Source organism: Clarias gariepinus, chromosome 24, assembly GCF_024256425.1.
Source record: "Clarias gariepinus isolate MV-2021 ecotype Netherlands chromosome 24, CGAR_prim_01v2, whole genome shotgun sequence".
Taxonomy (NCBI): domain Eukaryota; kingdom Metazoa; phylum Chordata; class Actinopteri; order Siluriformes; family Clariidae; genus Clarias; species Clarias gariepinus.
In genome coordinates this window covers 7,685,188-7,701,620 of record NC_071123.1, presented here as the reverse complement: position 1 = coordinate 7,701,620, position 16,433 = coordinate 7,685,188, and the positions used below count along the sequence as shown (strand labels likewise).

The following is a 16,433-nucleotide window of genomic DNA, read 5'->3' as shown; positions in this document are numbered from 1 at the left end:
ACAAGTACCATTCTTCCGACAACCGCCAAACCCAGACTTGTCCATCAGATTGCCAGACATAGAAGTGTGATTCGTCACTCTATAGAGATCATGATTCCAATGCTCTGGAGTCCAGTGGTGACATGCTTTACACCACTGCATCTGATGCGTTGCATTGCACTTGTAAACTCATTTCATGAAGCTCTCTACCCACTGTTCTTGAGCTAATCTGCCACATGAAGTCCTATCACATGGAGGTCCTATCATGGTACCACGCTGAAATTTGCTGAGCTCCTGAGAGCTCAGTAATGCATGAGAGACTTGTTTCACAAATGTTTGTGGAAGCGGTCTCCAGGCCTAGGTGCTTGATTTTGTAATTTTGTACACTTGTAACCATGGAAGTGATTGGAACACCTGAATTTAATTATTTGGATGCGTGGTTCAAGATATTTGGCTATATAGTGTATGTCTGTGGATCTCTTAAATAGATTTAGATATAAATGATATTCTCAGGTTTAAAAATGTTTAAATACAGTAGGTAGGCATGATGTAAAAATTCCACAAATTGCTAGCTAAAGTCCACATAAACATTTTTATCCTTACACATTTAGAACTGCCAGTCAAATTAGACAGATCTTGATTTAATACAGAATGTGACTTACTGTTTGTGCAAATGTCCAAAATATAGTAAATATGCGATTTTTTATAGAAGATGTTCTAAAAGCATAAGTTATTCTGTAAAGCTTGCGTGGGCCTTTTGCTTTTAGAAGTCATCACAGTCAGTGGAGGATGTAATGATTCCTCATTTAACATTAGTGATTTAACCGTTTTTGAACAAAATGGACATTTTTTTGTTGTACAGATTTTTCTAAATTGTTGGGAAATCTCTTGTAAGATGCTATTTTTCAAGCTAAAACAACTTTTTAAATAAGTCATCTCTGAAATAATGTAGATAGATATAAAACCTACAATAAGAGGTTTATTCTGCAAAATTGGTGCTTAAAGACATTAAACATTTTCAGATTTTCAGCACTAACTTCATGAGTATGAGTTCATTTATTTCATCTGTCTTCCTTTCTTCCTTTTGTTTGGTGCTTGGTGATAACAACTATGTGGAATATAGAAGAGGGAGGTCTTGATTTTCAAAACGATCTCGCAATGAACTTCTTTGCTGGCATCGGATTATATGACATACTCTCTAAAATGGTCCATTGGTTTATGTATCTAAAAGATATGACGTTGCATGAATAAAGAGTCAGTCTGGCTACTAATAGAATGTCATTGGATTGATATTGGGTATTGGCCAATACTCAAGGCTATAACACCAGTATTGTTACAAAAATAGGGGAAGAGTCATGCATCACACAAATGCATGGCTAGCTGCAAGGATAGCAAAACTGTGTGTGTGTGTGTGTGTGTGTTGATAATTACTGCTCTGGTGGTCTGATCGATTCTTGGCTCAGTCTCTCCTCCTCCTTTTTCTAAGCATAAAGCGGCTGGGAATGGATTCTTCTGGATTACTGAGATCCTGCAGCCATTTGGCACTTTATTTTAATACAGCGAATAAAATGAAGCATCTTATCCTCAAAACAGCTGCTCACTGGTGCATCATGGTGTGGTGAGATGGGACAAAGAGATTGTGTGGGAGAGACAGACAGATGGAGTGAGAGGCAGGGTGTGTGTGTGTGCGTATGTGTGTGAGAGACAGAAAGAGAGAGAGAGAGAGAGAGAGAGAGAGAGAGAAGGGTGTGGACTAGACAGAAAAAGGCAGGGAAGAAGATGGCAGAGAGAACGGATCTCCCAGCATTCCCACTGCAATGCAATAAACCAAAAATGGACAGCAGGATAGTTTTTACTAAATGTCACCTATGTTCAGTTCAGAAATATGCCATTTCCTTTACATATGCATACTGAATATATATCCACATAACCAAACCTTATTTACCATATAGTGCACAAGATTTGGCGTTTCATAATCTATGTCTGGACAAATAGGGGTGGAATGGTCTGTACTGAAATCCCAGTAGTTTAGGGGATAAAAAGCCCTTATACTGCAATTACATTTTTAATAAATAAATAAAACCCAGTGCACCATAACTACAAAATGTATCTTATACTTTTCTAACATAATACAGTCAAGATTATATATATGATATCTTTCATTAGACATTAAGGACGAGGGAGGAAAAAAAAAAAAAACTATCAATATGTTCACACTACATTTCCCTATATTCCCTGCTCCTAATTTTACGCTTAACATCGATTCGCCAAATACTCCTAAACGCACACGCCCACTTGCCCATACATGGATTGTTACCTCACCAAACAGGACCACGCCCCGTTTGTTCTGTGATGACGCAACCGGGAGAAAGTGTAAGGAGGGGGAGGAGCGTCCTGTCGGCACGCGCAGAGAGCACGGAGCAGCTGCAGCGGCGAGAAGGAGCGCGGCGCTTTCCAGACCGCATATTCAGTCTTTAGAGAGAGCAAAAATTTACACACCCGTCAAGTACCGTCTTCTCACCGAGACATTCATTTAAAGCCAAAAAAATGGTGGACCGCGAGCAGCTGGTTCAGAAAGCCAGGTTGGCTGAGCAGGCTGAGAGATATGACGATATGGCAGCTGCCATGAAATCGGTAAGTTGGAGAGCCGACATGCTTTGATCACTGATGATACTGATACATGACCGAGAGCTGTGCGCTTTTACGCACGGATCATGTTGCGCCTGTTCTCTATAGTGAATCACTGACGAGTAACAGACGCCTGAACATGCAGCTTGATTTCTTCAAAATGTAGATAAATGATACATCATTTCAACTGATTTTGACTGTTGATTTTACCAACATTTAAAAAATATATATTTTTTTAGTATTGTTTTTCCTTTTCTAGACAAATCCATTTGACTTTTGTAGTGAGTTAAAATGACAGGTGAAGATTCTGACAGCTTTTACGCAACCAGATCTACTTCTTCTTCTTCTTGAATGCCTTCTACATTAAATCCATACCTCGAGTTTGACATAGCACGTAGGTATTACTGTATTTTATGGATATGGAGTGATCAGGGCGGTGTGTCTGTCGTGATCGAGTGCGGTGTGTTTGATTTTGGGGCGGTGCCTTTTGCCACATCCCTGTGCACAACGGACCATAGAAGGACCGAGCTTCACAATGCATATAGCACAAATGTATGCTTGTTTATTTATAACGTTTTATAACGTGCGTCGTTGTGTTATAACGTCAGACAATTAATCCCACCCAGGCAGACAAAGAAACGGTGGTTTCTGTCAGACAGACCGGTTTACACGCGTGCCAATAACCCCTTTTGGTACCCCCGCTTCTGGTGTTGCTCAGTGACAGCCGGGGAAAATCCGTTCGAAGGCACGTTATAAGCCGGATTGATCGTGGAGAAGGGGATGCGGCGTTGCCCCACGTCGTCTCGCTTTGTGTCTGTCTGAAGGCGCATAATGAGACAGCGCGCGCGTCATGGCTCTGATTCATAAAGCGCTATCTGAATCGTGCGATCGAGACATTGTAACGGGTAAAACTATTATCTCGACCCCCTGTACCCCGGTAAAGCGACGACAGCATCCCCCACCGCCCCCCACTCCCCTCCAAAAAAAAAAAAAAAGGCGTGTGCAGGTTTTCTCCCACTAGGCGTGTCGCAGCGCGTGCCAAGGTGCAGAGTCCGTACTGCAGCATTTCGAGTGATCCATCAACCCTCACCCGGAAACGACCACATCCGAGCAAAGCACAGAAATCTTATGCATGGAAATATTTCTGCAGATGTGTTCCATGTACCCCAGACTGATTGCATTATCTTGACATGTCATGCAATGTCTGATCATTTAAAATCATATTAAATAGTAAAAAACGTAGGCATGTCAAGGTAATGCCACCACCCCACACTGATTGCATTACCTCTGGCATGCCTACATTTTTACTATTTAACATGATCCGACATAACATTAGATTACATGTTCCCATATTGGGGGCTACACCCTACCCCCATAAGCACTATGCTGGGCTGGCCACATGGGTGGCACATTATCCAAGCTGCCCCACTCAAACATCACATCTCTGGGAGGTCATTTAGGTTACTGCTCTGCAGACTCAATGAATCATATGTACCTCGTGCCAGTTTAAATATTTGCAGTAGAGTGTTACCATGATCAGGAACCCGTAGAACAGCACTTCTGCATGCTGTTGATATTATTTAGTGCAGTCATCTATCAGTGCATGACTTTGGATTAGTCGTCATTTATTTTGCACCAAACAGCAACTCAGATGTATTGCATGTGCATAATTAGGTAGTACTCCTTAATGTCAATGTGTGATGTTGCATCTGTTTTTTGCTGTCTCATCTCATCTACAAAACCCTGAATATAGTGTAAAATATTTTGAGCTAACCTTATATTCAATTATTGCATAAAGGCAGGATCTTCATGGGCATTATCATGATTAGAATTATTTCTTCAACAGAATATTTGACATAGTAAAAACATTCTAGAATAAATTCTAAATTTTGTACACTTGTACGGTATATATAAATCCTAATATTATTTTTTTAAATCAAACTTTAATGTAGCTTGTGCTTATTACAGCCATTTAGGATGCTTTATGGGCTGCTGAAGTCGTGCCTCAGGCTGCTAAATCTCTCACTGCTGGCGCTTTTGAGCGGAAAGAGCATTGGTCCATTAGGAAGCGAACGGGAAACCATCCGGTGATGAAAAATGCTCTGTCATGGTTCGATTGTGTCTTTACTTCAGGAAGGGGCGGGAGGCATTGCCCAGCATGTCTTATCTTTGGGTTGTGACTAAGGGAACTAAGGGAACATGACGAATCATGCTGCTCTCTGGGGTATCATCAGATATGTTGGGCTGTGGTTAGATCATTAAGATACAGATTAATGTCATCTATTTTAACCTTTTCAAACATGAATTATTGGACGGTTGATCACACAAGGATTAAGCTGTGTTCTTCGTTATGCCCCTGCTGTCAGTACCTCCGTGTTTTAGAGGAGTTTATCGGGACGTTTCTAAGACACAACGTTCTGACTTTTGATTTAAAAAGTCTCTTAGGTATAGAATACGATATTTATTAAAATTTCTTGCCAATCTTAGAGTCATCGAAAGGATTGATCAGGGAAAGACAGCCAGCAAGTTTGGTCTAAAACCGCACCCACTTTTCAATTGAGAATCCCTCATTTCCCCCTGACCTAATAAACCATCATAATTCACTCCAATGGTGACTCAGTAAAATGGCACAATGCTAATCTCAGCGATGTAATAAATTAATCAGAGTGATTGAACGGGCTTTAAAAATTATTAAGTACATAATGATCAACATGATTACTACTGTTACAGATGACTAACGTTTCTACCTTTCTTTTAGTGTAAATATTTTGAAAATATCCTTTATTTAACACTTTGCTATCTAAGTTTAATAAGGCAAGGACATTGGTTTCCATAAAATAGATCAAATCAGGTTTCTATTCTTTTCTTTGTCTGGGGATGACAGGACCTTATGTGCACCTTGTCGTGGAAGCAAAACAATTTATTCTTGTGCACCAGAGGTCAATTATATTTATCCAGCAAATGAAAATTTTTATCTCTCTCACAAATCAAGGCATTAATGATTACAGGAAATTGCAGTCCCCACCTCCCAGGCATGAAATGAATAGTGAATAATGAATCCGGAAAATTCCCGCGCGTCTTCAGATTGACAGATTTAATTGCCTGTCCCGAGCATAGAGACACCTTTTTTGAACTGACTAATGAATGTAATCAACTCTCAAGGCTTATTACATAGTTTTTTTTTTTTTTAATGACCACATGCCTTTATAATTAATTTTACATACAGATAAATAAAATGTCCTTTTTCAATCCATCAGTTCATCCAAATAAACGTACATATGTGGTTATCCATCATGTCATATGTAATCCATCATCAGTCCGATTGTCAGGCTCATTGTCATGATGTCATGTTGCCCATAGCAACCCACCATCATTTGTTGTTCCTCAGTGGATTCCAGGAAAAAACAAGTTGAAAAATTGTTAGTGTACTGCTGTGTGGGTTTGAATTGAACCAAATGTAATGACTTGTGACACCTTTCATCGCTGCTTTTTCGCCGTACCAGTCACCTTTCCTTTATTTGTCCAACAAATTCTCAGAATTTGAAAATGAATAGGGCACCAATATATATCACGCTAGATTGGTGACCCTTTTGCCATAAAGAACAAATGGCTGAATGCTTCAAGGAGACTGAGAAAGAGAGAATAGGTGAAATTATAAGAACACAGAAAGTAGAACCAGATATAGACATTGAAACAAATAAATGAATATATAGAGAGTAACCTTCAACAGCCAATATAATTTGATCACATATGGGTAAAACAGATGTGTACACACGCACACTATGCACTCAGAATCAGAATGGGGAATAAAAAACACTAGAACACATTTGGCAGTGTATATGCAATTTGTACAGTGTAACTGCATCAGATTAACAGTACTTGTTGTTTTCTCTTTTAAATACATCGAATGATTTAAAATAACCACAGCTCGCAAAAGTGTTACCTTCTAGCAGGTACCTGTTAAAGATGACCCCTTTCATTCTGCTCCGTATCTAGATAGGATATTTGTACATTACAAGCAGAAATAATAATAAGAAGAAGAAGAAAAAGTTAGAGGAATTACAGTATACTGAAAGTGTCCATTCTGTTCTTTCACACCTTACAACTCCCACTACCTATTAATTTCCATTAAATGGCTTTGTCAAAAAGATTTTCTTTTAAACATTACCACTCTCCTAATCTAAGGAAAAATCCCTTAAATAATCCATATGTACCACCGTTAGTGTTAGAGATGTTTTTATTGCTAGCATCTCTTGTACAAGAAACAAGAAACAGTCATCAAAGAGCACTGCATTATCGTTATTGCCCTGAGATGGATAACTTCACTTTTTAAAATGAAAAGATTTAACTAGCCCTATTTGGGTGGTGTGGCTCAGTGATCAAGGAGTTGAACGAACCCAGACGCCAGCGCTGCCTTGAGCAAGGTCCTTCACCCTCAAATGCTCAGGTACAATCGAGCCCGACCCCGTAAGTAACTGCCAAAAAACAATGAATATATCTCCAGGGTGGTATCGCCCGATGTGCCAGGTGGCACGTAGATGGACGCTTTCACTTTTTCATTTGGGTGGTATTATGGACACATATACCAAGGATATTATGGTATTATTGATACATAATTTTCGAAATACATTTTTTCTGTGTAAAATGTCAGTGATCCCCCTGGACATGATTAAACTAATCAGATCATTATTAAGTTTTTGAAAGAAAGATTCAAAAACTTAACTTAATTTCTGGCAAGGTAAAGAGAGAAAGTACATCAAGTAAACAGAACCACTTAAACAATCTACACCCTTCTCATGTTATTTACACAGAATTATTTATCCTTTACTCTCATTGTTTCCCCCTTCTTATCTTCAGTTATTTCCTTCTTTCTCACCTTGTTCCTTTTACAACCCCTCAGTCTGTCACAACATACACTAAAGGTCCAAAGTCCAAAGCTTGCTCATTTAACAAGCATGAGCTTAGGTGTTAAAAAAAAAAATCTTAGCACGACTTTAAAGAGTTCATAGACAGTGCACTGCTTTATTCATGCAGTATGTCGCAACGCTGGTTGTGAAACACTGCTGACTATGTGAGTCTGTGCCTCCGGTTTCTGTTCACATTTAACATTCATTATGCCTTTTATTTAAAGGAGAATTTTCAGCCATTTTAGGGCTTACACTCAAAACGGTCACATGATGAACGAAGCACAAAAGCCTAGGATTTTTGGGCATAGTGGTCAATTATTTCTTTCTCTCTCAAAATCCAGGGACCTCATAAATACAGTTTGCAATTGGAGCTGAAAATGAAATGGAAAGAGCAACATCCAGGTCTTTACTTCAACTTTTGCTTTAAATATGAAAAGGGCTAGGTGAACTAAGTCACGATTTTATTGACTAATACTTATACATGGGCATCCATTGCTTGGGGGGAGATTAGCTGCAATATCCTCGTATCTCAAGAGCAAACAACGTACATCGTACATGTCTTGCCAGATGCAATATGTTTGAGGAAATCTATGCGAAAAAGCAAATTTACACAATCTTTGATTATTTTTTTTAATATAGGAAGGGCTACAGTAAGTAAGAGCAAATGTCTTGCAGCTCTAGCTGGTGCAAACTGGTTGATGGAGTAAAGGATAATCTTCTCCAACATGCACAGCTGCTACTATGAGCAAGCAGGCTAGCTGCAGCTTCGCTTCATGCCCAACCCCCACACTGCACACCCACACACTCACTACTGCACTTGTGCCCTGTGCTCTCTCGCACACGCACACACACACACACACACCTAATCACATATGTGGATGCACTTTAACACATACACACCCACACATATAATTGCTCCTTTTACTCTTTCTCCATTGTATAGACACACACATTTCACTACCATTACATACACTTGCATATACCGTCACCCACACATATACTGTCGTGTGCATCACTGCAAATGCACTGTCAGTGTATCCAGGGCTGCAGCAGAGAGAGAGAAAGAGAGAGAGAGAGAAAGTCCTCTGCAGCCAAACAAAAACGATCGCCTTGTTTCTATGGAAACTGAAGATTGTGTGTGATATAGCGCTCTATGCTTACATTTTCAGTCTGCATAAAAAAACGGCATTTGGGATTCAAAGGAACAGTTATCTTTTGTCAAACATCATGTTGATTACAGTAAATTGTATTTAAACCTAAGACTAACGAACTTCGTTATGCCACAGAGATCCTTATATCATCTGATTGGCATGTAAAGCTGTAGAAAATGTAAAAGTGTGGTTCTGCTAGAGATTTTTTTCCATTACATGAAAAAAAGTTTCATTCTGTAATATTTTGTTCACGATCCTAGTTAATAAATTACAAAGTAATGGTTTTAGTTTTTTCAACATTGGTAGGTCACGCCATACTCAATCTCAATCAGTATGTCATACTCGAAGACTCTCGAAGAGTGAAATCCTGCAGTGTGCTGTGAACTCCAAAAGTATTGGTACCTTTAAAAAAAAAAGTGAAATGAATTAAATAATGCATCAAATTTTTTAACATTTGAATTATTTGTTTTTAGTTTAAATAAACAAAAAAATAATGGCCTTTTGTTGCCTTGCGCTCCTATTCCCTGTGGTATAAAATGAGGTTGCAGACATTTAAAATCTGTTCAACAACATCATGGGGAAAAAAGGCAGATGAGTTAAAAATGTTAAAAAAAGAATTCTGAACCCTAAAATTTTTTGCATAAAAAAACTGAATTAGTTTTATATTAAATGTTTTATGAAGTGCCAATAATTCTGGAGTTAACTGTACTGTATTGGTTCTGTAAAATCCGAAATAGTGATAGCGCCTGTATGTATATCATAAAAACTATATTTTTATGATATACATTATTGTGCAAAAGTATTAAGCCTGAATGGCTTAAATTGCTTAACATGCAATAAAAATTTAAATAATGGCTTAAATTAAATTAAATATAATTATATAGATCAACATTTTTTTGCGCCAGGCTGAAATGTGGCTATGATGCAATACAATTTAAAAAGGGTCTGAACAACTTCAACAGCAACCTCGTTGCCCCTCTCGTCTGATCCATACTCAGCGTTCAGCATCATCAGTATACCAATCACCGGCCTGATCATCGGTCATCATCTGCACATGTTTCTCACTGGTTTAAGTTAAATGTTTTTTATTTATGCTTAAAAGATCTATGGGTCACTGTGTGGAAACAGCAGATAGAAAACATTCCTCAGAAACTGGTCAGGTAGAGGGACTGGACTAAAAATTTGAGAGAAAAAAGTACTTTAGGAAGCCTGGAAGACTGTTCCTCAAGATTATATTAAAGAAAAAAGTCAGAATATAAAGAAAAAAAGGGTAGCTGTAGTATGAAGTTTCAAGGCCGCAACACTGAAGGCTGAAGGCGTTCTTTTGGTAATCATCAAAAGAAGGATAAAACAGCAGGAAGCAGCGAGTTATTTGTCTTGCTTTGGTGATGAGAGCTTATCACTTTCTTGTCTACATATTAGTTCCGGAAATAACAAGCCTATCAAGCTGTTAAGCTTTTCTTAATTGCAGCACAGGAGCTAGTTATTGTTATAATCACAGCGACTGCTCCCTCTGCCTGAGATCCAGCACAAGAAATCTCTGGCATAGTAGCACTCAGTAGTTAATCATGACTGAACGATATCCTATTCTCACTGTTTTGTAAGCAAATGTTGAAACAATGGTCATGAGGTGACTAAAACACCAACAACTTTATTTTAGAAACCAATGCGAACAAATAAACATTAAGCTAACAAATCTAAAATAAGTGGAATAATTTTTATTTTGTTAAAAAAAAAAAAAAGACAAATAATAAAAAAAAACTTTAGGGGGAAAAGTTGGAAAACAGAAGACCCTTTTAAAATTATTTTAAATTCACATCTTGATTAGTTAATTAATTAATAAAATCATTAAGCTAGGAGAATATTGATGGATCTATTATTGCAAATATGGCAATAAAAAAAAGGTCAACCTGTCTTTTTGAAGCAACTAAATAGAAACGACTTTTGTTAAATGTAGTTTTTAATATTTTTAGTATTTTTAGTATTTTTAGTAACTATATAATTGTTTGTATCATTTATTAACTATCTTTGTAGATCAATACTATAAAATACAGAATATTATTTACGTTATTTAGAATGTTAAAGAAGTGACCTATCCCTGGAGTAGTATATGAAACACAAAGCAATTGTCTCTATACTGTAAATATCATCTTTACAAATCCTTACAGCAAACGTTATTAGTTGCTTTTAAAAACACACACATAAAAACACAGACACACACACACATGCAAGAAAAAACAGCGGCTTCATTCACAATGAGGCAGTTTATTCTTTTACTCCCCACTCTTTCTTCATGTGATTTTGTTCTGACCCAGGAACAGTGTGTACTATCTGTAATCCTTTTGCATTACATAAGCCAGTACAAAATTGCTCTCAGGTCAGTGTGTATGGTCAGACAGTTGTCTCCATTCAGAGTTTTTCATCAGTCGTCAGAGCAAAGGCACAGGGGATTACACAGGAGATGACCCGAATGCTTTAACTCAGATACTCCATCATGGGATGAAGTGAGGTTAGCGTGCCTTTGGGCTTCATCCAAAAACTCAGAGCAACTTTAAAAAGAAGGGTTCTCTACATAAACTAGGTCTGGTTAACCCTTTATTAAATTGTTGATTTGGTGTTAGTTTAAAATCCTGTAATTGGCAATGTTGCCAAAAGGCTACAGCTCTGATTTTCAGAAAAAGAAAGTTGGCCTACTGTCCCAAAACACAAAACATAGGTGTGTTTCTCATATTAATTGACAATTTAATTGATAAATTAATAATCAAATAATCAAAAGAATCGTTTTTGTTACTTTTTCCAGTAAAATTTGTGAATTAATGGGATAGCCTAATGTGAATTAAAGTGATACACTAATAGCTGACTCAAAAGACTTTTTTTTTTGTTTCTGAAAGCAAAACGCTGCATATGATATGATACAATAATGGCTATATTTGTATATTCATTCACGTTTTTCTTAAGTTCTTAGTTCTTAGTTTGTAGTGATTAAAACTACCATATGAATTACGTTCTCTGGAGCATTCTAACATTACCAACTATTAGTAATAAAAAAGCTATTCACCATATTTACCTACACTATTTATTACCTGATTTTAAATTACAGGAAAAAGTGAAAATAAAATATTTTTTATTGGAGAAAACATTATGCAGAAAATGTCTGTAACATGTTTTTGGATGATCTAAAGGTTATCTGAAATTCCTCATCTTTCTGTTCCACAGGTGACAGAGCTGAATGAGGCACTGTCCAATGAAGAGCGCAATCTGCTCTCTGTGGCCTACAAGAACGTAGTTGGTGCACGGCGCTCATCATGGCGTGTCGTCTCCAGCATCGAGCAGAAAACCTCAGCCGATGGCAATGAAAAGAAGATTGAGATGGTGCGTGCCTATCGTGAGAAGATTGAGAAGGAGCTTGAGGCCGTTTGCCAAGATGTGCTCAACCTGCTTGACAACTTCCTGATCAAGAACTGCAGCGAGGCCCAGCACGAGAGTAAGGTCTTTTACCTGAAGATGAAGGGCGACTATTACCGCTACCTGGCTGAAGTAGCTACTGGAGAGAAACGTGCCGCCGTGGTTGAGTCGTCTGAGAAGGCATACAGTGAGGCACATGAGATCAGCAAGGAGCACATGCAGCCCACGCACCCCATCCGTCTCGGGCTGGCGCTTAACTACTCCGTGTTCTACTACGAGATCCAGAACGCGCCCGAGCAGGCATGCCATCTGGCCAAGACGGCTTTCGACGACGCCATCGCTGAGCTGGACACACTCAACGAGGACTCCTACAAAGACTCAACCCTCATCATGCAGCTGCTGCGAGACAACTTGACACTCTGGACAAGCGACCAGCAGGACGACGAAGGCGGCGAGGGCAACAATTAAAAACGGAGAGAGAGGGAGAGAGAGATGGAGAGGCAGAAGAGGAGAAGACCCTCAAGAATTACCCGTTTCCTAGCCGTAACACACAAGAAAACACGCGTGCTCACAAAAATAAAAGAAAAATTTAAAGAAAAATAAAAGCGTAAGTAAAAACGTTTTGCGAAAAGGGGGGCCTGGTGGAATGCTAGCAGCCATGTTCGCTGATGGTACAAACGCAACTGCAGGTTTGAAAAATAAATGGATAAATATAACATAGAAAAAAAAATCTGAATAGAAATGTTAAGTTCAACAACAGGTATGCCTTCAGTTAAAAAGCTGGTTTAGATTAAAATGATCACAATAAAGGTAAAAACTCCCTTTTCTTCGTTCACGTCTGAAACATTTGGCATAACAACACTTTATTAAAGAAAAGATTGTCAGTAAGTCAGTAAGTACAAGATGACTAGGGTTGAAATCCACCCCAAACACTGGCATAGGGACTGTTTCCTTCAAGTGAAACATGATGTCAAGCTGCTTATTTATATGTGTGGAGGAAGGGTTTAGGAACTGTCAGGTGAAGACGTGTTAAAGCTTGAGCAAGAAAAAATAATAATAAAAAAAAAAGATAAAAAATAATAGAGTTAAAAAAAACTTGAATGTCATAGCCTTGCAAAAGTAAGAGTTTGCAAACAGGCTCCAGAGAGTGTGAAAGGATGTTTTTTGTGTCTCTGTTAAACATATTTGTGGATACTGATGTGCGCTTAACAGTCAGTTAGCCATTTCTTTACAGCCGACATGGCGATTCAAAACGTTCCACAATAAAAAACGTCACTGTGGTCACAGGCTGCAGGTCTCTGATCAAGGAACAGTAGTTTAGGTATTTAGTAATCAATTCCAGTTTCCACCCATTAAAAACAATGCTATTCCCATTGATAGCTAAAACAAATTGTTGTCCTTGCAGTGGAAAACTATTATCATTATTATTATTGTTGATATTGTTTGGACATTTAGGGTGTCAAGGGTGACCCGCACTATAAAAACATAGATCTTATTTAATATTGCTACAATTTAGTACCATAAACCACAACATACTCTATATATACATAACTTAAGTGATATTACCCTAAAACGCAATCTGTCTTAGCAAAGTAATATAAAACAAGTAAAAAAAAAAATCCCTGCGCTTTAATCCTGAAAAATGTAATTCTCCAAAGTAATTCTTAATCACTTGGATCCCTGTCGTAATACACTGAATGGAGTCAACTGGAACCATTGGCTGTTTTTCATTTGTCCATGGACTGAAAGAACAATTAGAGACAGAGCACTGGCAATGTCAAAACGGGAGATGATCTTAAAGCAGCTTTGAGGTTTGTGGTATTTTTTTTTCTTTTCTTTTCTTATCTTTTTTTGTTTTGGTTTCCTTTTTTTATTAAAAAAAATGCACTTGCCTATTATACTGTTTCTCAGTGTAAGATGATTACTGCTACAATATTCTCAATAATACAATATTGTGCATGCTGGTGATGTATTTATATACCGTAGCTTGACTTCATTAACTTAAAAAGGAAAAAAAAAAACTGTAGATGTTATGTATTCATAGAAACAAGAAATGACTAGAATTCAATCTGATTATTATTTTCTATTTATTACTTTATATTGGATTGTTTAAATTTATTATGATTTTCATTTTCCATTGATATTTGTTTTTCCTTTGCTGAAGTATGCGCCACCAAAACGGTGAACCATAAACTGATGCTATAGTGACATGCAATTCTTGTATTTGGGTTTTATTAAACAAAGAAGTGGAAAGATAAAAAGGACAGAACCACCACTGTTAGCTTAACGCTCTCTGTCTGGTGTTCCGTCGTGGCGAAAAAATCAAAGATCACATTGTAAATCTATTTGTTGTTCTTACAATGGCCTTTCCTTTTGTTCTTTCTCTGTCACATTCTACAGTGAGATGTTAAACATACACACACACACACATATACAGTACACACACAGTGTTTATCAGTTTTTCAGAAAACTGTTTCAAAAAATCTCTGTAAGGAACTCACTCATGGACCATAATTTCCTCCTTCTGTCTTTTTTTACTTTTAGCTGTCTCTCCTGATATCGTAAATGTGAGTCGTGTAGAGGATGCACACGAGAAAAATAACAATAATAATAATGATGATGATAATAAAACTGAATTAAAACATCTCAACATCCTTCTAACCACATTTCAGTGCAGCAGTTGTTGTATTGTAGATTAATCGTATCCATAATGTCATTAATGGAAATGTGTCTATGAATGTGTTGCTGCTTCGTTTAAAAAATGGTGGCGTAATGTTACAATTTTTTATGATCTGAAAAAAAATTAAAAAAGGAAAATACATTAATGAAATATATTAACTATAGTATTGTATAGATGGAATGAAAGCACCAAACAAAAATCATGAGATGTGTACACGCTGGCCAGCTGTAATTAATGACTTGGATAGAGGCACTCTGTTTGATTCCCAGTGTCTCATTCTGTGCCATCCAGTGCCATCATCCAGGCTGCTAAAAACCTCGTTCGCTGAAACTGAATGTAATGCTACCATCTGGCTTTTAGTTTCTGCCAATAGTTTTGGTTTGTGTTTTTTTTTTTTTTTTTTGGAGAGCACTCAACAAGATTGTATATTAGGTAAACATGTCAAGACTCTTTGAAAAGAGAAAAAGAAAGTCATAAATCATAGTTAAGGGGCATCCTGTTCTAGCATAAAGATATCTGGTTACAAACGTTTATACAAACACATGTACTGTATATTGCTTTACATTTTCTTCTGGGAAGGCTTTCCACTAGGTTGTGCAGCATGGCTGAGGGAATCTTTCCATTCAGCCCAAGCATTTGTGAGTGCAAATGGGGTTCCACTCCATCCAAAAGGTGTTCAGGTCAAAGGTGTTGAGGTCAAGGCTCTGTGCCAGACACTCACGTTCAACTCCAATCTTGCTCACTTTGTGCATAGAAGCATTGTCATGTTAGAACACGTTTGGGCCCCTTAGGGAAGGTAAGTTGTAACAAGTGTGTATTTCTAATTTGGCAAAAGCCCAAGTAATCACCACATACTGTAAGAGCATGATGGTGGTGTGATGCTGTTATCTCCCCAAACCTAATTACTTTCCTATATCATCTCACTATTTCCCTTTCTACCAGAGCAGAGTAGCCAACAATTAAATATGCATATTTATATTTATATTTATATTTGATGTGTGATTAATCTAATTAACAGGAGCACTTCTATGAGGTTTATACCGGTCAGCCATAATTTTAACTTTCCTGTCTAATATTGTGTAGATCCCCTTGAGCCTTCAAAACAGCCCTGGATTGGACTTGTTTGTCCAGCACTTCCCACAGATCTCAATCCCATGGAAATCTGGGGATTTAACGCCAAGCCATGTTACTCAAACATTCCTTTACAATGTTTGTAGTGTGACAGGGGACCTTATGTTGCTGAAAGAGATCACTGCCATTAGGGAATAGCGTTGCCATGTAAAGGTGTACTTCATCTGGAACAATGTTTGGTATGGTTAGGTAAGTAATACCCAGCAAACATTCCTGACAGGATCTTACTGGGTCTGCTGGTTTGCCTTCCTACCATAGTGCTTCCTGGGGCCAGCTCTTTCTCCACGTAAGTGACACATGTACACATGATTTAAAATAAAAATGTGATTGATCAGTCCAGGACACCTTCTTTCATTGCTCTATGATCCACATCTGAACTGCCTATCGTGCCCGCTTTCGGTGGCGGATAGGGGTCAGAATAGGTTCTGTTACTGTACCAGTCTGCAGTTAAGCAGTGAGCTGTTTTGGAGATACACTGTCCCTGTTGTCTCACAATCACAATCTGGCCATGGTCAAAGTTGCTCAGATGGTTACCCTTAGTCATTTTTCCTG

General features: G+C 37.9%; 1 protein-coding gene across 1 annotated transcript; it reads left to right on the top strand.

Annotated features, from left to right (window-relative positions):
- The first annotated feature begins 2,388 nt into the window (after positions 1-2,388).
- On the top strand, positions 2,389-14,736 carry ywhag1 (3-monooxygenase/tryptophan 5-monooxygenase activation protein, gamma polypeptide 1). The gene is made up of 2 exons (XM_053485637.1): positions 2,389-2,613; positions 11,882-14,736. The coding sequence occupies exons 1-2, from the start codon at positions 2,527-2,529 to the stop codon at positions 12,536-12,538; spliced, it is 744 nt and encodes a 247-aa protein (XP_053341612.1). The 5' UTR covers positions 2,389-2,526; the 3' UTR covers positions 12,539-14,736.
- Positions 14,737-16,433: the final 1,697 nt, after the last annotated feature.

Bases quoted from the DNA above. Each gene is read 5' to 3' on its own strand.
- ywhag1 (XM_053485637.1), top strand. From the start codon at position 2,527: ATGGTGGACCGCGAGCAGCTGGTTCAGAAAGCCAGGTTGGCTGAGCAG. The intron at 2,614-11,881 runs GTAAGTTGGAGA...TCTGTTCCACAG, and splicing joins TGGCAGCTGCCATGAAATCG to GTGACAGAGCTGAATGAGGC.